Source organism: Alternaria ethzedia (genome assembly GCF_023757985.1).
Source record: "Alternaria ethzedia strain BMP 0044 chromosome Unknown scaffold_41, whole genome shotgun sequence".
In the NCBI taxonomy this organism is placed as follows: domain Eukaryota; kingdom Fungi; phylum Ascomycota; class Dothideomycetes; order Pleosporales; family Pleosporaceae; genus Alternaria; species Alternaria ethzedia.
The window spans coordinates 115,081-138,829 of record NW_026056234.1 but is presented as its reverse complement, the minus strand read 5'-3'; the positions used below and the strand labels follow the sequence as shown (position 1 = coordinate 138,829).

At 53.6% G+C, this 23,749-nt stretch overlaps 6 protein-coding genes across 6 annotated transcripts; 3 read left to right on the top strand and 3 right to left on the bottom strand.

The window, feature by feature from the left end:
* Window positions 1-509: 509 nt before the first annotated feature.
* Window positions 510-3,284, top strand: J4E87_009983 (uncharacterized protein; the record flags this gene model as incomplete). Its single annotated transcript, XM_049381557.1, has 1 exon — window positions 510-3,284. The coding sequence occupies one exon, from the start codon at window positions 510-512 to the stop codon at window positions 3,282-3,284; it is 2,775 nt and encodes a 924-aa protein (XP_049228705.1).
* A 435-nt stretch (window positions 3,285-3,719) lies between these two features.
* J4E87_009982 (uncharacterized protein) lies at window positions 3,720-6,380 on the bottom strand (the record flags this gene model as incomplete). The annotated part of the gene is made up of 1 exon (XM_049381556.1): window positions 3,720-6,380. The coding sequence occupies one exon, from the start codon at window positions 6,378-6,380 to the stop codon at window positions 3,720-3,722; it is 2,661 nt and encodes an 886-aa protein (XP_049228704.1).
* Window positions 6,381-6,788: 408 nt separating this feature from the next.
* On the top strand, window positions 6,789-8,705 carry J4E87_009981 (uncharacterized protein; the record flags this gene model as incomplete). Its single annotated transcript, XM_049381555.1, has 2 exons — window positions 6,789-6,874; window positions 6,944-8,705. 2 exons carry the CDS (start codon window positions 6,789-6,791, stop codon window positions 8,703-8,705), a joined length of 1,848 nt encoding a protein of 615 aa, XP_049228703.1.
* Window positions 8,706-12,470: 3,765 nt separating this feature from the next.
* Window positions 12,471-14,455, bottom strand: J4E87_009980 (uncharacterized protein; the record flags this gene model as incomplete). Its single annotated transcript, XM_049381554.1, has 3 exons — window positions 12,471-13,611; window positions 14,025-14,388; window positions 14,452-14,455. The coding sequence occupies 3 exons, from the start codon at window positions 14,453-14,455 to the stop codon at window positions 12,471-12,473; spliced, it is 1,509 nt and encodes a 502-aa protein (XP_049228702.1).
* A 1,277-nt stretch (window positions 14,456-15,732) lies between these two features.
* On the top strand, window positions 15,733-16,557 carry J4E87_009979 (uncharacterized protein; the record flags this gene model as incomplete). Its single annotated transcript, XM_049381553.1, has 3 exons — window positions 15,733-15,983; window positions 16,082-16,260; window positions 16,448-16,557. 3 exons carry the CDS (start codon window positions 15,733-15,735, stop codon window positions 16,555-16,557), a joined length of 540 nt encoding a protein of 179 aa, XP_049228701.1.
* Window positions 16,558-19,022: 2,465 nt separating this feature from the next.
* On the bottom strand, window positions 19,023-23,079 carry J4E87_009978 (uncharacterized protein; the record flags this gene model as incomplete). The annotated part of the gene is made up of 5 exons (XM_049381552.1): window positions 19,023-19,161; window positions 19,214-22,191; window positions 22,245-22,441; window positions 22,495-22,867; window positions 22,924-23,079. 5 exons carry the CDS (start codon window positions 23,077-23,079, stop codon window positions 19,023-19,025), a joined length of 3,843 nt encoding a protein of 1,280 aa, XP_049228700.1.
* Between the last annotated feature and the right edge of the window lie 670 nt (window positions 23,080-23,749).

The following is a 23,749-nucleotide window of genomic DNA, read 5'->3' as shown; positions in this document are numbered from 1 at the left end:
CAGGTCAATATTATATTTACACATCCGTTTCACTTTCACCGCCATGCTGTCAGCCATTCCCATTCGCTTGATTCGCTCAACGCCTTAGGTCGATATTTCTATCCACCGAGTAAGTTTCACCCCGACTTGCGCGTTTGCTCATGGTAGTAGCGCGTGATAGTCGCACCGCACAACAAATACAATCACAGCGCACCCTCGACCCAAGACCTTTTTCACTTCCGTTGCAAGACACCGCCCTATTCCTTCACAGTGCAAGTGAGGGACATGTGACGGAATTCCCCCATCAAGTCGCAAATCTTTCCCACGCGGTTGCCTACACTGCGCCGAGCGCAACTCTTGCGATCAGTTAATCCCGTGTCCCCTTCACGCGACCAAACAACCCGGGCGAGGTTATGACACTCAACCTGCTCGCCAGATCGCAGGGATTACCGAGCACGCCGCCAAACACTCCCGTCGCAACCCACGAGACCTTTCCTACTCCGTTCCAACCCAGCGCACACGCCGTCAGAATGCCAGAACGAGTCCTCACAATGGAGCGCGTCTTCACGAAAGAAGACAGCGCCATCTCGCCCGCCACCGGCAAGGCAATCAGCCAACACGAAGCCGCAGGACTAAAAAGTCTGACTAAGGAGCAACACCTGAGGTTCTGGGAAGAAGTCATATACTGGAACAAAGAGCGCTTCACCGAGGCGAAGTGGCGGCAAGCGAAGAAGGATATTTTGCGGGCTAAGAAGGAACACTGTATGAAGGTGCTTGGCTGGATTCATCCTCCTCCACCTGTACATTCGATCGTCACTCCAGGTGGACGGCAACTACTTCTTTACAGCTCGTCTTCATGGACTGCGCCTACGGGTGCTCATCCACTTCGGCCAGCACACCTTCCGCGCTTCGAGACCGCGTCGCCGACTACGCCGCGACCGCGATGGGAGATCTTGTCTTCGGGTCCTGGGACGCCGAGGTCGGCTACTGCTGGGCCTGTCAAGAACTCTTTCGCGGAGGGCGGGTTTTGGGAGTCACTCATTTCACCGAAGACGCCTGTTACGGCTATACCGATTCCAACGACACCTGTTACCGCCGTCCCGCCTTCGCCATGGCTTCCTAATATTCCTTCTATAGACGCCGAAGCCAAAGCCACCTACGAAGACCTCAAAACCTCAGTCTCAAAAATGGCCCTCAAGGTCTGCGCAAGCCGCCACACACTCCGCCGCTCCTTCAACAGCGACAACGATGTCATTCATCCGTCTATGGTGCGTCCAAAAGACACCTTCCTCGCCGCTCAACTCACTCTCGGCTCACTTAAACTCCATCAACCTCTTTCGACATACATCGACGCCTCCCTACCCCAGAAACTAGACTCGCACGCCGATGACGAAGCAGCCGGCGCGAAACAATATCGCATTTACCGGCGAGACCAACTGGATGATGTGGATAGCTGGCTGCAGTTTGATGCGCAGACAGGGGATTTGACTACGATTTTGGAAGCTCAGCGCGATCTACTCAGGATGAACAAGGATAGGCGGAAGAGTAGGGAGGTTGCGGTTGGGGAGAAGGGTATCAAGCTCGCGTGGGCTGTCAAGGTTCTGGATGATTTTCAGTACTTTGCCGACATTGCCGCAGATGGAGAGAGCGAAGGTAGTGATGAGGGGTATGAGTACGGGAACTTTGTCAGGAGTCTGGGAGACGGCGATGGCAGTTCGTTGCGGTCGAACAGCTCTACGCTCGACCTCACCTTGACACTGACGAATAGCTCGAACGCTCGCAGCAGCGCTACAGACGAGAACCTCGGCCTGACCCAACGCTCATCCAGCAGCCCCATCAAACCAACCCACGACCCCAGCTCCGACACCTTACCACTCCGCTCACGCAACTACACCCTCTCCAACCTCTCCAACACCACCTCCTCAAACATCTACACACCACCCCCCTCCCACGCCCACAGCATCCGCCGCAGCAACGCCACAGCCACCCCTTCCTCTTCCGCATCCCGCCGTAACAGACAGGGTAGTCTCTGGATCAACACCAGCCTCGCGAACCCTTCGATCAGCGCGGCTAGTACGATGAGCCCGCAGGAAAGGGGGACGAGACACAAAGGACCCAGTATTGAGGATTTGAGCGGGTGGGCTGAGGAGCTGAAGAAAATGGAGAGGAGGAGGGTGGAGATGAGGGGGGATGGGGGCGTTGGGAGGCCGGTGGGGGCTGGGAAGCCGAGGCAGTTGAGGTGGTTTAGTAATACTGAGGGGGATGACAGCGGTGACGAAGACGTTGCAGAGGAGAAAACAGCGCATAAGAAGGAGGAGGAAGAGAAAGATGCGGAGGGCGATGGCTTGACGATCAATGGGTCCGTTCACCCTGCGTTAAGGGAAGGTGGTCACGACAACGATTCTGGCATTACGAATTGGCGTAACAATGTCGACTTGTCACAAGGAGAAGAGAGGAACAGAGGTGCAAGCGGCGGCAGCACCAGCACAGCTAGTTGGCGCTGCGAAACTGCTTCTATCGTCGAACGCGATAGTCGTCCTTCTAGCATCGACATGGATAACGAGGTCTACCATACCGAAGACGACGACCAGGCAGTCGATCACGACAACGACCACGAAATCGACAACCCATTCAACGAAGCCAACAACCCCGAATATCTCGACGCCTCCGACTCCGACACCAATGACTCTCCTACAAAGACACCAAGACCGACTACGCCAATACACCCCAAGCGCACATCCTCCCTTTCTCCCACGCACCTTCCTATTAAGATGTCTGCATTATCGACGCTACGGCTTGATCCACCGCGCCGCCCACCACCACCGAACCGACCACCGCCTCCGCCGATGCCGTACTGTAACATGCGTCCACCGGCGCCGCGGCCGACGGCTGAAGAGGAGATGGGCATGCCTATGCCGCGGTATAACAGACAAGCTACTACGTCTTATGAACGGCAGTTAGGTCAGACGTCTGCTGTACCCACATCGTCGTCGTTCATCGAGATGGTTAAACGGCAGGGGCAGGGGCAGGGGCAGGGGCAGGCTGTAGGAGATGGTGTTGGTGAGGAGGTGGATGGCAATCGTAATGAGAAGGAGAAGCAGAGGAGTCCGAGTGTGAGTAAAGCAACTTTACTCCAAGAAGCCGTTCAGTCCCGCGGCAGGGGAAATGGACCTGCGGGTCAACACACGCGTATGTGGAGTAAAAGTAGTGGACAGAGTGCGAAGAGTAAGGAAGAAGAGGAGTGGGACGAAGAACTGAAACGGATGGAGGGGAGGAAGAGGGCGAGGCAGATTAGTAATTCGTAGATCCAGTGGAAAGCCTCATGGTATGCATAGTTCGATGGACGAAACAAGGACGATGAATGTGTCACATCACATACAACAAAACATCATAAAGACTAAGGGAATACAAAGTGATGCGTAGGAATTCGGGTTAATAATACTGCTTCCAACTTGATGCAACAAACACCTTACCCACCGCGTACTATGAAAAGCAAAAAGGATAACGGGTATATAAACACTCCAACACCGCCAAACGCCCAAGTCATCACCGTGATCATAACCGCAACAACATCTAGATACCCTCGGTCCGCGCTCACAACGGATACTAACTAACCGTACACCACGAACACGGCGCCTCTTCCGAATCTCTAATATGACATGTCAGCAGATAATCAAACACATCCAACACGTCCCAGCACAACCAAAGAGGCGGAAAGGGAAGGGAAGGGAAGAGCGCGTCTACATAACAACGCACTTATCCCTCTCCTCCTGTCCCTGCCCCTGTCCCTGCTGTCCCTGACTCGGTCTCCTCCCTCCGCCCATCCGTCCAGGCAAAACATTACCATGCCTGCCCCTCCCCGCGCCAGGCAGCGCCGGCAACCCCCCACTCGTACTCTGATACGCACTACCACTCCCGCCCTGCCCCGGCACCGGCGCTTGAGCACTCGCCGGATGACCAGCCGGAGGCACATATTGCGGACTTGTAATAGCCTCCTCGTACAACGGCGGCGGCGCCGCCTCACCAGCAGGTCTATGCCCCGTAATATTATTGTTACGGCGGGGCGGAATGACCGGGTTCTGTGGGTTCCGCGGTGGCTGGGGAGGAGCGTTTATAGCGTCCATGGAAAGTTGGTTGTTGCGGGAGTTGCGTTGTTCTGTTTCGCGGCGCTCGCGGTCTTCTTCTTCTTCTTGGAGTTGGAGGGCTAGGGCTAGGTCGTGGTCTTCTTGTTCGGCGCGGCTGAGGGCTTCCGGGGAGGTGACGTCGGTGTCTTGGGGGATGTTGGATTGTGCGTTGCCGCGGCGGGCGGGGACGGTGGTCCAGCCTTGGCCGTTGTCGACGCTGGAAGGTTGGTGCTGGTCTTGTGGGCCGGAGGGGTTGCTGTTGTCGACGGAGCGGAAGTCGCCGGAGAAGAGCTGGCTACCTTGGCCGTTGACGTCGGTAAGAGACTCCCAGACAATCTCATCGTGGGTGGAGTAGCCCTGGTCTGTGACAAGGGTGACGAGCTCGCCATTGCGAGGGTTCTTGCAGAGCGTCGAGAAGTGGTCGTTTCGGAACAGGATAGCGACTTGACCGGGCTGGAGGTTATCGCGAATGACCTTCAAGCCATGGTCAGTCAGCTGAGTTGGCCATCGCATCAGGAACTCCTTGATGGCGTGGATATCCGTAAACATCTGTTGCTCATCCTCGTTCAGAGACTCGCCAGCCCCTAACTTCGCGTTCAACTCCTCTTCCTGGAATTGAACAAACTGTGACGTTTCATATGACGCTGCTACGCGACTAAAGGCAGCATAAGCGTCGGATCCAGCCTCGGGCAGCCATCCATGCATCAGTGGGATATTGAATGTACGGTACAGCTTCATGTCCTGAGTGTTTTCAAAAGCGCCAGCTCGGCTCGTGAGCGTGGATTGTGCATCCGGGGTGTTGGAGTCTGGGACAAACATGGGATTGACATTGAGACCTGTGTGGAGGGCGAGCAGGAACTTGTACAACTCGCTCACGTCGGGCAAGGCTTGTGCAGCGTCACCCCGTCTACCGGACATCAACTCGTCAAAGACGGCGTCAAGGAGCAGTCCCAGGCTGACTGTCTCGCGTGTGCGTAATGTCTCGACAAGCGCAGTGTCAAGCCTAGCAGGAGTCGAAAGGACTAGTGCGTTGACCAAAGCCAGCAAAGGGCAGGGGCCGTTCAGGTTCTGTGTCAGGATAGGCGAAACGCGCATGTCCTCGATGGTGTGATCAAGCCAGCGAATGTGCTTGATTTGGTAGTGTTCCTTCCTCTGCCTCTCCATTGTCGTATTGGGCGATTCCAAAGCAGGAGGAGCGGACGAACCTATACCTGTGTCGATAGGTCTGGGAGGCATTGCAGGCGCCATATCCTCGTGCGACCTTCTTGGCGGCAGCGCAGGTGGAGGTTGCTCGGATGAGGGTGGTGTTTGCTCGGGCGTGTACTGAGGTGGAAGAGACGATTGCTCCACAGCATTCGCATTTGGAATGATTGGGGCGGGAATGTTGTGTGAGCTTTCATTACGGGCAGCTGCATTGCTTGGCGGTGCCGTCCAGGATACAGTGTCGGTATGAGCATCGTGCGAGGCGGGTTCCCATGGATTCGTATCGAGGGAGGTGTCTGCATGCTCCGAACGAGGCGTAGGTGAGTTCACGGCAATGACAGGCGGCTCCACCGGTACTGTCGACTGCGTAGATGAGGCATGGTCGTCCAGTCCGAGGTTTTTCATCTCGTGGGTGGGTGTACTTGGCGTCTGGAACGCCGGGAGCTCGACGGGCGCCTCGTACTTGTGGGCATGGCTCGGCGCATCGCCCCAGATGGCCTGGCTGCTCTCTCCGTCCCAGCTATTCTGCCCAGTTGTCTGCATTTTCAGGTAGGGGTTGTTGGTCTTCAGCGGGATGGAGCCATTGGACTGCTCGGACACGGTGCTGGCTGCGCCGTAGGAAGCCGCGCTGGCACCGGTGGGCGTGGCCGAGATGCTTTCCTGTGAGCGCTTGATGGGGATACCTGCCGGCGGTCCTGGCCTCAAAGCATCGGGAAGACCGCTGGTGATGTGTGTAGTACTTGGCACAGGTGGCCTTTTTCCAGCAGCCGGCTTCAGCGCGGCAGGCACATCGTTGTGGTTGATGTCTTCGAAGTCATCATCCGACTGGTTCCACTCGTCTTCGCTCAGGTCCGAGTCGCTCTCGTGCTTGTCGTCGGGGAGTCGCGTCTCCTCGGGCGTCTTGATGTTGAAAGCTGGCGACTTGCTCGTGCTGGGCGGGTCCACGGCACGCTCGGGCGATACGGGAAAGGCAGGCGGGTGCTCGTCGGAGGGTGTCGTGGGATACGGGGGGATCGCCTTGGAGAGCGGCGCTGGAACGACGTCGTCGGCTTCGTCGGACTTTCGTAGCACCATGTTTGCGGTGCAGTGCCCTGGGGCTTGGAGTGGGATATGGGGGAGTTGTCGCGACAGTCGGCGCGGCGCGGTAGTATGAGGAAGGTGGGTGAAGGGGATTGATATTGAAGCAGGACTCCAGCGAAAGAAGCAAAGTAGTCGACGTAAGCAACGTGTTGGACCCGAGTGACACGCCCAAGTAGCAGAAGTCGCGATGGCGATGACGTACGACTGGTGCGAGTGTGTGGCTGAGCCTGTGGCTGAGTAAGACGCGGCGGTGCGCCTCGGAACTATTCCTTGTGACAAATTCACTAGCTCCACCTCACCTTTGCGCGTGCAGAACGGGACTGGAAGTGTGATACGACACACTCTTAGCTACTGCTACACATGGAATAGTAAAGAACACAGGACCGCGACCACATTCGCGCCATGCATTCCCACGTCCGCCCCAATACGCACGTTGCGCTGCGACTGCCCTCAGGCCTCTTCAAGATCGTCGAAATCACACCGAATACGTACGTCGCATAGCTGGAGTGAGCCCTCCGTGTGCATATAGATGAGGATTTCTTCTAAACACCCTACAGGAGCATCAATCTCGGCAAATTCGGCACCTTCAACTCCAACCTCCTCCTCGGCCGCCCGTACTATCTCACCTACGAACTGCTCGACAAGGACGATGGCAAATCCAAGACGGAGCTGCGCGTCGTGCCCGCTTCCGAACTCCACGCCGAAGCTCTAGGCAGCGACCATGCGCCTGCCGCCGAAACCAACGAAGAGACTGCCGAGGGTGCTGCGGGTGCTACGGGCTTCGACATTGTGGGAGAAGATGGGCAGGTCATCATGCGCAACAACCGCTTGACCGTTGACGATGCTTCACGGCAGGCACTATCGATGGCTGAGATCGAGGAGCTGAAGAAGGCAGGCGCTGGCTCCGGCAAGGAGATCATCGCCAAGATCATGGCATCCCACAATGCGATCGACGAGAAGACGAGCTTCTCGCTGGCCAAGTACACCCTGCGGAAGTCGAAGAAGTATTTGAAGCGCTTCACTGCCCTGCCCATGGATGTCGGTTTGCTCACAGAGTATGTTCTGGAGAAGGAGGCATACAAGATCATGGAGCTGAGGGAAGATTTACTGGGCTTGATCAATAGCTGGGCCAACATACACTCTGGAGCGACGAACCAGGTTCACTTGGCGGAGGATGGAGTCAGCCAGGTAGGAGGGGGCCGATGGCTCGTGGTAGACGATACCGGAGGGCTTGTCACAGCAGCACTTGCCGAGAAGATGGGCATCCTCTATCCGGAGGAGGAATACGACGACTCATCTTCCGAAGAAGAGGTAGCTGACGTCGAAATGAACGGCACACCAGCACCAACCTCCGCCCCGTCGCCCAAAGACACAGACACCGCCATGCCCGACGCCGACGCCAGCACCACAACAGACCCCACAGCCACCCCTTCAGATCCCCCTCCCCGCCCACGAAAGCCCCCACGACCACACATCCCGCAAATGTCCGCCCAAACAAACACCCTCACCGTCCTCCACCCCAACAACCAACCCAACCTCTCCTACCTAAAATACTTCGGCTACGACTACGGCAACCCCACGCCCGCCCACCCCCTCTACAAACACCTCAAATCGCTCTCCTGGCTCGCCCTCCTCCACCCCGAAGACGACCCTTCCTACGACGAGCCCGAGATAATCTCCGAGGAAGTCCTTGCAAGCATGAAGTCAACGAAACGCGGTACCTACTATAAGAAGCGCAGACGTTGGGAGAGGGTTAAGAGTGTGGTGGATGAGACAAAGAGGGGTGGGTTTGATGGGTTGGTGGTTGCGACGGCGATGGATGCGAAGACTGTGTTGAGGGAGTTGGTGCCGCTTGTGAAGGGTGGGGGGAGGATTGTGGTGTATAATCCTAATGTTGAGCCGTTGGTTGAGTTGTGCGATCTTTACTCGAAAGAACGCCGCGCGGCGTACATCGCACGCGAATTTGGACCTCCGCCGCAAACCAACGGTAACGGTAACACCAACGGCAAACGAGTCAAAATCGAAGACGACATCGATACCCCAGCAGGCACGTCCGAAGCCGACAACGAAGAAGACGACTTCCCGCTCAACCCCACCTTGGTCCTTGCACCTAGTCTGCAGACGGCGAGAGCGAGGCAGTGGCAGGTTCTTCCTGGCAGGACGCATCCTATGATGACGAGCAAGGGGGGTGCGGAAGGGTATATTTTTACGGCTACGAGGGTGGTGCCGGTTGAGGGGAGGGTGGAGGCGAGGGGGCATCATGGGAAGAAGAAGAGGAGGGTTGAGGAGAGTGGGGAGGCTGTTGCGGCAGCGACGTAGGGCTGAGGGGAATACATGATGGAAATGATTGGTATGTAGGGTATTGGCCGGTTGAATGAGCATGCGGCATATCTTTCCAAATTTGAACTGCAGATTGTGCATCTACGCTCCAAGTCTTGCAAGTCATCTCATCTTTGCGCTGGGTATATAAATCCATCTCTCGCACCTGCTCTCCTTCTTTTCTTCATCACACTTGTCTTTCATCATTTTCCAAAAATGTCGGGCACACGCTACATGACCTGCCTCTTTCTTCCAAAAAGTATCACTATCTCGAATCATGGCCTGCTTCCTCCTCCCTCTTCCAAAATCAATGCTCATTTACTCGATGTCTGCGTCCGCCGTCCAAAAGGTCGCATTGCATCATCATGGCCGTCGCTCCTCTTCTAAAACAACAGACCCGATATTCATGTTGGAGAGCAGAGCAGAAACTTCCGAAAAGTCAGAAAAGAAAATACAACGGCGACGTATTCATGCATCCCGGTGCTGGTTTTTCGTTCACACCACTACCGTTGTTGCTGGCAGCTGGTCTGTGGGTATAAAATCTGGAGCTTGACTGAGCATGTCTCCTGCATCACACTTCCAATTCCGAATTACCAAAAACACTTGAATGGTGGATCATGTGCTGTCTCTCTTCCAAAATCGGCGATAGAAGGCCTGATGAGTGGGAAGACTGTCGGACTTCTGCGATATCAAAATGCTGGCTATGGTTGGCTATGATTTTCAAAAGACGGAGAAGTGCTCCATGTGTTCGAGAAAACAGCTAAACCTCGCTTCATGGAGAACCAAAAGCGACCGGCCATTTCTGGATGACTTCCGTGGCTTCCTTCCTTCGCAAGCCGCTAGTACAGCATGGTCGGGTATAAAACACCGTCTTGCTTCGCTCTGTTCCTTCTTTCTTTATAGTACCTTTGCTTAGGATTACTCAAAAAGAACACCAGGAAGGGGTCATGTGCGTCCTCTCTTCCAAAATCCTGATACTGTCACTCCATGGCCAGGACGATCTCCGCACTTCCCACATCCAGAATTCCGATCCAAAACCCACGCAGTACACATCATGATCCGCGACTGCAACGTCTAAAACATCATCGCAAAACCCGAATGGCTGTGTGGTCTGGTGTTGGAACAAAACTAGGAGAGGAACCACGGATGTGTGGAGAAGAAGACCGAAATATTACTACGCCTTCGCCATGTTCTGTGGACGTCGGCACTTTGCACAACAGTGGATTAAAAAGATATACCGTCGCATGCATGGCTCTCTGTCTCGGTATCTAACTTTCTCTATCTAAGACCAAAATCTGAGGGCGCTCATTTCATGTGGCTGGAGAAAGACCCGGCTCATTTCAGACTTACAGTCTGAAAACCACTCGACATCTTCGTATGTGCCACGACATGGAATTCCAGAAAAAGTGAACACCAGTGATTATGACTCTTTGTCTCTGCTCTTTCAAAAATCACAAGATTCATCCACAATGTCTGTGAGAGAGATCCATTTTCCCAAAAGCCATCTTCCAAACTGTGGATGGGAAACATTGATGTTGCGCGACTGCGATTTCTGGAATACCGCCTGCAAGAGTATATGATCTTCGCCTGTGTGCGAGAAGGGGGATCGATGCTGATGTATTCCTCAAATCTGGAAGGTACTACCGCATTTTGGAGCTTTCAAAAGAGCAATGCGTACCGTTAATGTCTTCTTCTCTCGGTCCAGCATCAAAGTCACGCTCGTCCATGACGGAGATATTCGGCATGATCTGAGCGCAAGCCCTGAGCGTGTATCAATACCCACTGCCTTTCGCTCTGCTTTGTCTTCTGCAATTCACTCCACTTCTACCATTTATTACCAAAAACCTTCAAGAGCTGCATCATGACTGCCTTCCTTTCAAAAGTCTGACTATCGCTCTACATGCCCGGAGTCCTTCTGGGGTGTTTACTCAAAAGTTACAACCTCCGCCACATGTGTGTGGGAATCAAATCACAGCGCTTCATTCTCAATCACATGTGGCCGGTCGGTATGTAAAAGTTGTCTAAAGTCTTCTCCTCTACTGGATATGTGTTCCAGAAAGGGCGTTGAGATCTTACGGTGGAATATTAAAATGCGCAGGATGACGAGACATGACTTGTCCTCGTCGCGCGCGGCCGATATAAAAGCTCTCGTCTACTTCCCGGTCTCCTCCTCTTCTACATCCTCACTCACAAAAGAGAAATTACCAAAAATTCGTCCCGTCGGTACGATGACTTTCCGCTGCCTAAGAAAAGAGATGGATCGCTACATGACGATCTCGCCCGTCTCTGACACTATCGAAAGATTTCTCGGCGTCACCAATGTGCGGCGACCGATCTCCTCGAACAAAAGTACAAGCTTGAATCTCTATGTGTTCTTCTCCGCTGTTGTTCTGAAAAACCTACAACCTAATTTTTTATGCAAACTGGTGGCGACACCGAAAGATCTCGACGAAGTCCTTACGTCGCCACTCTCCCCTTTCTCTCAAAAGTCTCCCATTTTACTTCTATGAGTTTGCTGGCGCCGTGCTTCATCAAAAACTGTTAAACGAGGTGCATATGTCCTCTGTCGGAAGAATGAAAAAACTCATGTCTGAGCTCCCATGTCCCAGAAAGTGAGCGCGATGAAAGTTTATTAAAATGCCTCGAGATCGGCCACATGACTAGCGGCTGGGCTTGTGGCGATATAAAAGCCTGCTGTTTTCCTCCCTTTGACTCTTCACATACCACGTACAGTCCTCGGACATCAAAATCACACATGAGCTTGCCATGTCTCTTCTCTCTTTTCCAAAACAAAAGAGGCAGACCGCATGGGTCGAGAGGACGGAACCAAAAACCACTTTCGCGCGAACTATGATGAGTAGTTTTGAAATTCCCAGTTCATGCACATGTACAGCAACTGGCTTCCTCAGGGACTACATGTGTCCCACCATTACCAAAATTAAACCGGTACTCTGCCATGCTCTTCTCTCCTGCAGTATCAATAGATGATGTATACTAGTCGTGAGAGAAGCAACTCTCGGCTAGGAACCTGCCGTTCCAGAGGAATATAAATCCTGGCCTTTCTTCCTGCCCTTCTATACAACCCGCATTCCATACTTCAAACTCAAAAAAGCAACATATGCAGCCCATGTTCGCTGTCGCTGCTCTTCTTTTCAAACAACAAGCGGTAGCCGTCATGAGATCCAGAGACGGCCAGCCTGTACAGTTAACTAAACGGAAGAGACATCCTGATGGGATACAGCGTACTGAAATGAAATGGGTGTTGTGATAATTTGCAGCGCCTCGAAAACCGCAGGAAAGTTGGAAGTATGCAACGTGTTTGCATTTCTGCGGGTGGCGCCATCGGAGACAGCCGTGCATCCGTCCCTACGCCTGTGCGACGCTGTTTCAATGTACTTGGCCACGTATCTGAGCGTTCATGAAAGCTGTCACACGTGATATGGGCAAGAGTATGATGTGAGTGCGATGCATAGTATCGGCAAAGGCAATATCTACACTGTCTAACGAACCTGATCGATGAATCCATCGATCGGAATTACCGCTTGATGACGCCATCAAGTCCTCTCACAACGCGTGACGATTCCGTCACGTATGAACCACGCCGTTCGATGAATCCATCGAACGTGCCCTGGGATTACCATGTCCTCGGCATCTCCGCCAGCAAGACTTTCTACAAAGGGCACATCAGATCCGTCAACCAGATGTGAAACCTCCGACGTGGAGACGTTTTCGACTGCCACCGTCGCCGGGGTCATCGTGACCGCTTCACGCGCGCAAAGCATCGAACCGGGGGAAAGGACCTCGTGGCGTCTCATTCACCCAGAAACCCCTCTCTTTCCACCCCTTTCCCACTCGCAAATACTCTGGCAAGGGCAGACATAGTATGTACTCCCCCTTTGCATCCGCCCGTAGCATGACGCAAGGCCTTGGGGCGATTGGGCCGCTCTCTCCGGGACTTGTGCAGCAGACAACGCACGCTCTGGACGCCCCTTGACCCTTCGGGACAAGATAGGAGCGGATAAATCCATAGGCCGCGGTGAGCATGCAAAGAGCGTTATCTTCATGGTCGGCATCGTTCCAAGCTCTGATGCAGAATTTGGTCGTAAGGCATTTTTTGACTTCATCGCGAAGCAGTTTCGTGAGCTGGGCAGGAATGCCGTTGCGTATGACGACGTTGCGACCATCCTGAATAGGCAGCAGTATTGCGATGGGGTATTCCTTGGCATGAAGTTCCGAAGAGGCAGTCGCAGGCACGGAGAAGTTGGGTTCGGCATCGCTGGCAAACGGGCACTCGCTATCCTGAGGCAGTATCGCGATGGGGTATTCCTCTGCAAGAAGTCTCGAAGAGGCAGTCGCAGGCACGGAGCTTTCGGGTTCGGCATCGCTGGCGAACGGGCACTCGCCTTCTCGAGAGCGTCGCGACTGACGTTTTGCTCGCTTGCTCAAAGAGCGTTCGGCACTGGCTCGCCGTTTCCCTGCGCCCTTCGTTGGCAGTGTCTTTCGAGGTACGGCAAGATCTTCTTGGAGTGTTAGCACCTCTGCCTTCATTCCAAAATTAGTGAGTTGATTACCAGTTGCTGACTCTTCTGTGTCAGCAGCAAGAACAGTTGAAGCGGCAATGGAACGAACCCGCAGAGGTTCCTCGTGCATGGCAGGCCGACTTCCTTTCACTCTGCGTCGGTCTGCTTCGTATTGAAGCATATCGGCAATCTCTTCGTCTTGCAGTGCTTCAAGAAACACGTTGGGTGCATCAGGCACCTCTGGCAGGTCGGACGCCATCTTGTTGACGTGAATGGTATGGGGTTGCAGCCACTTTGTCGAAATGAACTGATGATGTGTGCGCGCTACTTGGTAATCACGCTCGTCGGGGCAGGCACGAAGAATCGGATGACAAACGTTGACGTAGCTATGGTGGTTTGGGCAGGAAGTCGCACCAAGTCCGCCACACCATCTCCCACACACCACTTCTCTCAATGCCGCCCGAATTACGAGGCATGCCGCACAATCCAGGGGACATCAGCGAGATATCTCCAAACGTAGTGTTGCACAAGCTGGCTGTGACACACAGATAAATTGTACAATTATGCAATGACATTCATTGATGCCGCAACCTCTGTATATCCGCAACGATGACCTTTTCCCCTTCCTCGTGAGCTTTTCTCACGAGCTGTCCTCGCGAGCGTCTACTCACGAGCGTTCACTCTACCTACGGGCGCTTACTCACGAGTGTTTTCTCACAAGACGACGACGCCATCACCTCTTGGCCCTCCAAATAACGCACAGCCTCGTCGAAGTAGTACTCTCTAGCATCCACCTCACCGACTTATTCGAGCAAGCTCTTCATCAACGAGTCTGTCGAACTCTTCGCTAAGAGCGTTGAAATCATGCTCGTCGACTTCTTCCTTCTTGACGAAAGGAGCAGAAGTACGACTCGCATCCCTGAGCCTCTCAGTCTCAGCCTTAAGCTGCTCGTTCTCAGTCTTGAGCCGCTCATTCTCGGCCCGGAGAGCATACATGTCCGCCCTCATCTTATCGATTTCGGCACCACCGGCATCAGTCCGTGATCGCTTCGGCTCCGGTTCTTCGTCGTCGTCACCCCGTGAGCGCTTGGGCACCTGCTGTGACGGATGGTAGTGTCCTTTGTCGGCAAGCGGCAGCACGCTATCGGCAAACTCGCGGTACTCTGGGTAGTCGCGTCGAATGACCTCCAGATCGAGTGGCGACGGGCGAGTTTGCCTGGGCCTACGCATCCCTTCGCTTGGGCACGCACGCTTCAGGAAGGCAGCAGAGAGCCAATATCGGTCACAAAGCTATCGAGCATCAGCATCTGGTGGACCTCAGCATGGGGGAGAAGCCTTACGCATCCTTGGTGGTTCATGGTTCCACAACGGCAGCAGCGACGAGGGCAAGAGCCGTCGCGGAGCAAATGATACGAGCCATGCCCGTAAATGTTCGTTTCTCCACAATGCAGGCAGGTCGTGTCCTTGCGGCTCATTCCAGAGCCGGCTGGTATCTCTAGCTGATCCACGCAACCCTGGGGCCGAAGGTAGTACTTGACGTCGAGCTTCAGCCTATACTGACCGTTGTCGGCAGTGGCATTGGCATTGGCACTGGCATTGCCATGGGCAGACCCATCGTTGTACCCGTTGGCACTGGGGTTGGCACTGTAGCCACCTCTGCCGCGAGGTGCTCCAGATGGCGCATTGTAGCTCCCTCGTCGAGGTCCTGTCGGCACTTGACGTTGGCCGAAGCCCTGCAGATGGTTGCCGCGTCCTCGCATTTTTGCGTTTTTTTGGCAGATTTCGAACAAAAGTTGGTGTGGTGTGGACGCGAGAGGTAGGAGGCAAGAGCTCTGGAGTGACTGCGGGCAAGAGCTACATGCAGCGAGGAAGGCAGGTCTAATTCATTTTCACTTTTCACACCAGTCAACCTTGGAACGGGAAGGCGGTTCACAGCGTGATACCCATCTTCCCATGGTTCTGCGATGACCCAGAAACGACCCAGAAACGACGACCCAACCACACTGCCCGAATTCCATACGACTTATAGGCGACGAGATACTGGCTTCGGTTGAAGATGTGCAGGTGGCTGGGAAATTTCAGGTGAAATGAGTTAAGTGAATTAAAAATACGAGACAACTCAAGATGGAAGTACAAAGCCAACATGCCTCCGTCTACACCTGGTTACAGTACATGATGACATAAATTTCGGGTATCGCCACAGCCATGAACATTATGAAGAGATGCGCGTCCTCGCGACAGTATTGATCTTCTACGGTCCGCGATGAGCCCCACCGTCGAGCTCGTAGGTATACTGAACAGGGAGCTCCTGCGGTGGCTCGCTAGCGGTGTGCTGGTATTTGTAGGGCCCAGGCATCACGGGCTCTGATGCCAGCTCGGCCTTTGGGTACGCGTCTTGGTACATCACTGCCGGCGCGTACGGTTGCTGCATCTTCTTCTTTTCTCGACGCTTGTAGAGAAACCATAGGACTACGCCGACCACGAGCGCCAGTGTCGGCCCAATAGCGATGCCCGCGATCGCGCCGGATGACAAAGATGAGGACGAGGATGAGGAAGACGAGTCGCTAGACGGAGGTGGCGGTATGGCGCTCGATGCTGCGTTTGATAGGACGTCTGATGCTGTAGCAGGAGCGGAAGAGGGTGTGGGTGATGCTGAGTCTGATGCAGACGAAGTAACCTCGGAAGTCGGTGACGCGGAGCTGGGTTGTATACTCGAACTACTTGTCGGAGCAGCGCTGGCACTGGCTAGTGACACGAGGTCAGCCGAGAGAATCTGGCAGCGTACAAACTTCTCGGTGAACTTGTAGCCCGACGCGCATGTAGTCTGGCCTGGACAGCATGCTTGGTCTACGCCAGCCTCAAGATTAGCGCATGGCACCGAGTCGGCTTCTTCGCAGACAGATGGCTGGTCGACGTAACAGCCAGGCTCGCTATTGGGATTGTCGATGCAGCACCATCCTTTATCGAGGAGGTTCTGGCACTGGGGGTAGCTTTCTCCCTTTCGGATACAGCAGAGCGTATTGCTGGGGTTGCAGGTATTTGTTACTGCGCCTTCGCCTGGAAACGCATCTTCGCATACATCGCGTTTGAAGACTTCGAGTCCTTGCTTGAGGGCGCGCTTGATGTTCAGTGCAGCTTCCTGTGGTGTGGGGGAAGTTCTTGGTCGAAGGTCGAGTGCTCGTGTCGGGGGCTTATTGAGTGTATGCGCAAAAGTGACCGTAGTAAGGCAGAACAGGAAGAAGACCCATCGCGAGACCGTGATGAACGAGCCAGCCATCGGTCAAGCGGATTTGGTGTTGAAGGCCGAAGGTAACAATGCGGTACGCGTCTAGAGAATGGTTTGGTAGAGACGTACAACCACGCGAGCGAGGCCCAGATCTGATCTTATGAGAATAGTGTGCTGAAAGGCCGTGCACCGCCATTGTGCTGCGGTCGATATTGAGACCAATTGCAGTGGCTATCGCCCATCTTAGGGTGGGGGCCTTACAGCGCGCATGTGGATTACTGGCTGAGCGGCCTGAGGTTCGGCCTGAGGCTGTCAGGCAGCCTGGCGCTTAGCCTCATGCTCGTAGTTTCTTCCAATCCTTCTCGAAAGATATGCAAATACACATGCTGCAAGACATCGATGGGTTAGTCCGCGACTTTCCAATACATATGCTTCGCCATCATCGTTGCGCTCAGAAGAGAGGGGGAGGGCGGTCTGTCTCGTAGGTGTGTTATCGTGCCAAGAGCACGTTGGCCCCACGGCAAGGCCTCCAGTAATAGGAGTAGGTCTCGTTGTGGCTGCAGCTGAAACAAGATAGTGACGATTTCCTGGACTATGGGTGGCTTATGGCGTCGATTTGCCACATGTTGAATTTGAGCGGAGGCGCCACGAAACACGTCGCTCAGTCTCGCGACTCGAGGTTGATGGACATCAGAGCCGGTTGTGAAGCTCCGGTGTGACTTGTTATCCTCATCGATGGAATCTGTCGAAGTAGCGCTCTCGCGGCTACATCCGTCGTTTTGTGTGCTTGAAGATGTGTCGCAGCGTGTTGTTGTCGTCTGGTCGATCTTTCATCACGCTAATGCACGTCGAGCCGAGATCGGGGCCAGAGGCTAACCATCCTTGGACTTGGCCGCGGCATGACTTTGGGGGCCGGAACTGAACCCTTTTAGCTGCTGCTGACACGTTCGTAATATTGCTGTGGTCATGATTCCGCGCATATCACTCAGACATGCCCTGATCCATGAGCAGACTCTACGCTATCACGTGTCCAATGTAAACCTTGGCTTCAGCGTATCGCTACCATGGTCCTTAGTAAAATCTCATCTCAACAACCAAAGTACACCACAGTCATGTGCTGCTGCTCCTAATGTCTGGAGGGATGGAATAAAATTTCGCACTTGTGCGTCGTTCCTTCTTCATCGATCTTCAATTCCAATATGAGACTCTACGCCAACGTCATGTCCGCGTTGCGTCGACCGAGTCGAAACCCTTTCATCGCTACGTGTCTCGTACTCCTATCCGTTCTGACTTTCTGGAAACTGAGCTCGAATGTTCCCGATAAACTTTATGGCGGCATCGCTCTTAACGAAGGCCCGTTCGACAAGGCCCTAGTCATCGCTTCCATGAAGCATGAGAATACGTCTTGGTTCTACGATGAGCTTCCAGAGTGGCGCAAATATGTCTATGTAGTGGACGATCCAACCGCCGAGCTCACGGTGCCGGTGAACAAGGGTCGTGAATCGATGGTGTATCTTTCGTATGAATACAACCCTACGCGACGGTGTCGTTTGGCATGCAAGGACTGACTCTGAAATAGCTTCATCATCGACAACTATCACAAATTGCCAGGAAACATTCTCTTTCTCCACGCCGAGAGATACCAATGGCACAACGACGATCCCGACTATGACGGTCTGTCGATCCTGCGAAAGTTTCGCTTTTCCTACCTACAGGAAAAAGGGTATCTCAACCTGCGCTGTGTATGGGTTCTGGGTTGCCCGAACGAGATTCGCCCACTCACAGATGCAGTAGACGCAGCCCACACTCAGCCTCATGCGGGTCATTTCTACAAACAAGCCTTTGAAGTGATCTTCCCAGGTCGCGACATTCCAATGGCAGTTGGTGTTTCTTGCTGCGCGCAATTCGCTGCTACGAAGGAAAAGATACAGGAACAACCGGTTGAATACTATGAGCGCATTCGAAATTTGTTGCTGAGGACAACCTTGGAAGACTCAATCAGTGGAAGGATTATGGAGTATTCCTGGCATAGTAAGATACCCCACCCTGGTCATGGAGTTCCCAGTGTACTAATTCTTGTAGTAATATTTGGGCAAGACCCTATTCACTGCCCCAATGCGAGTGTGTGCTATTGCAAAATGCTTGGGTTGTGCAACCTGAAGTGCACTAGTGGCGCTTGCCATGGCCGGTACGAACTGCCTCCGTTCGCAACTCTCCCTGAAGGATGGCCGATCATTGGTTGGCATGGCGAGCAGCGAAAGCTCGGAGTTCCGGGTTAAGGAAGACATATCGTTGAGTGCTCTGCGAGAGTAACCATGGCAGTCAATGTAGGTGCCAACTTGATGTATGGTAATACTCCCGACCGCTGAACGCTTGCTGTAATCAGCAAAACACTAGGCGAGGCGGGGCGACTGTAGAAACGGGAGCGGACTATTAGGTCTGAACATGCGAATTAGCTCTCGTCAAAGAGAAGGACCGCGTCGGCCAATTACAATCGCCTTAGAAAGTCTGACTTCACGTGTATCGCGACGATCTGCATGCGTTGAAAAGCCTCGTATTATAAGTATCAAATCATGCTTGGTCGAGCGACTGCGCCAAGCACGTAGCGAAATACCTTCCTCTTAATCTTTGCAGTTCCTCATGAGTACCCATTTCGGCGATAATACCATCTTCCATAACGAAGATAACATCTGCATGTCGAATGGTACTCCTGTATAATTGTCAGCAAATGTAATCTGGCACTCGAGGCGGAAGGTACTCACAGCCTATGCGCAACGGCAATCGTCGTTCTTGACATCGCAGCCTCATCCAGCGCCTTCTGCACGATCCTTTCACTTTGAGTGTCCAACGCCGAAGTCGCTTCATCCAGCAACAGCAATCGTGGCTGGCGAATGAGTGCTCTGGCAATGGCAATACGCTGTCTTTGACCACCTGAGAACTGCAAGCCCTTGGATCCACAAGGGGTTTCAAGACCCTCCGGTAAGGAAGCGACGAACTCTAGGACATTAGCTTGGCGACAAGCTTCCTGGATTTCTGCGTCGGAAGGCTTGTGCTCAAGACCAAGGGCGATATTTTCTCGTACGGAGCCAAGGTAGAGTGGTGGTTCTTGTTGCACGAGCGACATGTAACGGCGGTAGAGCTGAGGGGACATGAGCGAAATATCCTGATCGTCTAATGTGATGCGTCCGGATATCGGGTCGTAGAAGCGTAGCAACAGAGATACGACTGTACTCTTGCCACAACCGGAAGGGCCAACAAAAGCAGCAAATTTGCCGGGCTCGATCTTCATGGAGATACCCCTCAGCACCCGGAATGCGTTGCGCTGCTTGTATCTGAACTCGACGTCTTCCATGGCGATGGTTCCATCAGATGGCGGCCCCTTGCCGTTGGTTTCATCGGATTCGCATATGGTCGGTTTGACTGTTCGTAGCCACAAGATGTAGTTTGCGGCCCCTTCTGCTTTTGTGATCGAGGTGCTGTACATGAAGAATTGCGCGACGCCCTGTCCACCGAAGACGATGGCAATGAAGATTACAAAGAACTGCGACGTAGTGTACTCGCCTTTCGCAATCAGCCGCGATCCGTACCAGAAGCCTAGAGCCATGACCAAGAAGTCAGCGGATTGAGAAAGCGCGTATGGGATCAGCGCAAAGGTCAGATTCTTGACGACTTTGCTCGTGATAGCCCGGAGTGTGTCGCTGTATTGCCGCATGATTGAGGTTTCGAGAGTCAGCATGCTGACCGTCCGTATGGAGGTGACGGCTTCTGTTGCCAAACCCGCACTGCCAGAGAACTGTTCCTCTGTAGCGCTCTCGAGCTTCTGGTCCAGTCGAATACGATAGTAGCCGGCAGCGACGATGATGGTCAGCCCGCCGAACACCAGCGTCAATCCAAGCCTCCAGCCATACGCTATGCCAAGCGCACTACTCGCCGTGATATTGACCAAAATGTTGAACATAAGACCCAAGTTCGCAGACATCAACTCCTGCAATGCGGTTGGTGCAGATGAGAGCTTTGAGGTCAACGCGCCAGACGAGTTCTCCGGGCGGTCGAAGAACTCCTGGTCAAAGCTGATAATGCGTTCGATCATCTCCCTTCGATAGCGATGAGTCATTGCCTGCCCAATGTTGTTACATGCAAGACCGATCATGAAGTATGCGAAGAGGTTGGCGAGAGCCAGCACGAAAAACATGAGTGCCCAGAAGTTTGCTTCATCTTGTGCCTCAGACCCTTGCAGTGTGAACACCCGAACGAGGCGAGAGAAGATGATAGCCTGGGCTGGGTAGGTACCGCCGCCGATAATACCCCCAATGATGGTGGCGGTATACCAGACCCAGAGATCAAGGTTCTCCTTCAGCATGATCCAGATGCATTTGATGAGAGAGTAACCCAAGGTTCCAGCAGCAAGCTGCTCGATTTCGCGCTCGAGGTCCGTGTTGCTGTACTGCGATTGCATTCGTCGCATTGGGGCTTTGCTATCCAGGGCGTCTTCGACATCTGCTGTTTCCAGCAGCTCTTTGTCAATGTCTTCGTCGTTGGAATTGGTACCAAGATCTTGTGCGCGCACCATTGCCGCATATAGACCATCGCTCTCAAGGAGTTCATGATGGGTACCCTGCTCGTAGATCTGACCTTCTTTCATGACGATGATGTTGTCGGCCGCCATCACAGTGGCAAGCTTATGGGCGATGATCAGCGTTGTCTTGTTGATCGAAACGCGGTTAAGTGCGCTCTGCACGACCTTCTCTGCGCGAGGGTCTAAAGCGCTAGTCGCTTCGTCAAACAACAGAATCTTGGGGTTCGAGATGATGCTTCGAGCGATGGCAATGCGCTGTCGTTGGCCACCGCTCAACATGCTTGCGCGCTCTCCGACTTGGGTATGGTAGCCTTGCGGTAGCGCCTCGATAAAGTCATGCGCATTGCTGTTCTTACACGCCTCTTGCACGAGTTGCATTTGCGCTTCCGCTGGCAGATCCCTCTGGTCTCCTACAAGGCCCTTGATAATATTCTCGAAGATTGTGCCTTGGAAAAGGGTAGGTTCTTGCTGAATAAGGCGAATGTTGGACCGCAACCATTTCGTGTTGTATTCGGAGATGTCTCGACCATCAAGCAGTATCTGACCAGTAGCAGGTTGGTACCATCGCTCAAGCAAACCGACCAAGGTCGATTTACCACATCCACTGGGCCCGACCAGAGCGGTTGTCTTTCCCGCTGGTATCGACAAACTCAGTCCTCGAAGGACCTGTGCGCTGGGTCGTGCCGGATAGGCGAACCGTAGATCGTTGATGATAATTTCCCCGTCGCAGTCGGATGGCTGCATGCCTTCTGCCGAGAGTGGATCGAGTGCTGATGGCCTGTCGATGATGGAGAACAACTCGCCTGCCGCCGAAGAGGCATTGGTGAAAGCCTGGATCTGAGGGAAGATGAGCAGTGTTGCAGTGGCACCGAGCACGACACTCAGGACGACTGTGAAGACTGTGCCCACGTCACCAATCTCCCCGCTCTGGAACATGCGAAAACCTTGCCAGAAGGCTAGCGAAGTACCTGACATAACCAGGAATGTTTGGCCGGAGAAGAGCACACCATAAATGACGGACTTCTTGTTACCCTCCTTATGCGCCTTCTGGAGGTAAGTCTCGTATCCGTCAACGATCTTCTGGTGAGCCCCGAAGGCGTGAATAGTTCTGATTGAGCTGATCGCATCTTGTGCCAGAGTCCCAGCTTGCGAGTAAATTTTGGTCTGTGTGCACGTTGTTAGTCCAGCCCAACGAGACATATCGTGCCGGTACTGACCACTCTAGCTTCGATGGGCGCATCCATGCCTATGCACACCCCCGTGATTAAGAAGATGGCAGGTATTATGCTCATCACGATAAGAGCAAGCTTCCATTGGACAGCGATTGCCACGATGAAGCCGGAGAAGAAGAGTGAGATGCCTTGGACGCATGTGAATAGCTTTTCCGCAGTGCCTTGATTGATCCTGTTGCCATCTAGGCCACGATGTCAGTAGTGTGTACCTAAACATTTGAAGTAGGCTGCTCACTGGTAGTAACCTGAGTCGCGGCAGATCCACTGCCATCTTTGTCGAAATGAGCCACATCCTGACGGAGCAACTTGTCCAGAAAGTCCTCTCGCAACGCGCATGTTGTCCTGGCTGCCGCGATACAGATGCACAAAGTACCCAAATACCCAATAACGAAGCGGGCGACAAAGAGGTAAACAAAATAGAGTACCAAGTTGTCAATGTTGCTGGTGAAGTTTGCGCTATCTTGGCCGGTCGCTTGTTGATTGAACTCGGCTGTGGACTGTCCAAAGACAAGAGTCATCAGGGGGAGCGCAGCACCAACGACGACGGCACCTGTGAGTCCAAGACCAAACAGTATGCGATCAGCCGTGCTGGCATATGTAAAGATACGCTGTGAGAAAAGACATCAGTCTGCGGTCGTTACTCTCGTGCGCATCTGTGACTTACAAAGTAGTCTTTCAGACTTCCCTCTTTCTCTTCTTTCTTCGCTTCTTCGTTGGAAGCCTTGCTCGATTTCCCATCATCAACATCAACTTGCTTTTCTGGGTCGGCGTTGCCAGAAACATCGATCGCGACAGCGGGTCTGTCTGCTGTCTCCTGCATCGTGTTGGAGCTGTGAGTAGTCACCGACGGCGCGTCACGGGTGTCCATCATCGTTCACAATGCGCAAGCAACTTACGCGCATTAATGCAGCAGGCAGGACGTGTTGTTTGTCGCATGAGATAAGCAGGCCTAGAGCGTGTCTATAGCGTCGCGTTCACGGGCGTCTCGCGCTCCGGACGTCAAGGCCTCCGGCGTTGCCAAGGCGGCGCCCATCAGCCGCAGAAACAAGACGTCATGACATTCAGGCATCATCAAAACCGATCGATATGAGCCGCGAGTAACAATCCACGCGTGGGATATCTGTTCATGGCCGTTGGGGAGGGCCTGCCCTGCTGGTGTAACGTCTTCATCACTAGCGAGGAGAGATTACTGGAGTCGCGACTGCCAAAAGGGATGTACTAGGCTGCATTTGGATTAGCGCCACTGGGGCGTGGTCGGGATCACGGACGTCGGGGCTGCGTACAGCCTTCGCCGTGTCTTCGCATTCTCGTACTCATTTCTTCTTCTGACTTCCGCTCTTGAACTCGCAGTGTCTTCACATCCGTCGTAGCTTCTTGGCTGCACCCAATATGACTTTCGATTCGGTTGGTTGGACCTCAAATGGAGCTGATCAATTTAGATTTGGGTCACGTCACGTGATTGCTTCACAAAAACCTTGGAACTCAGCTTT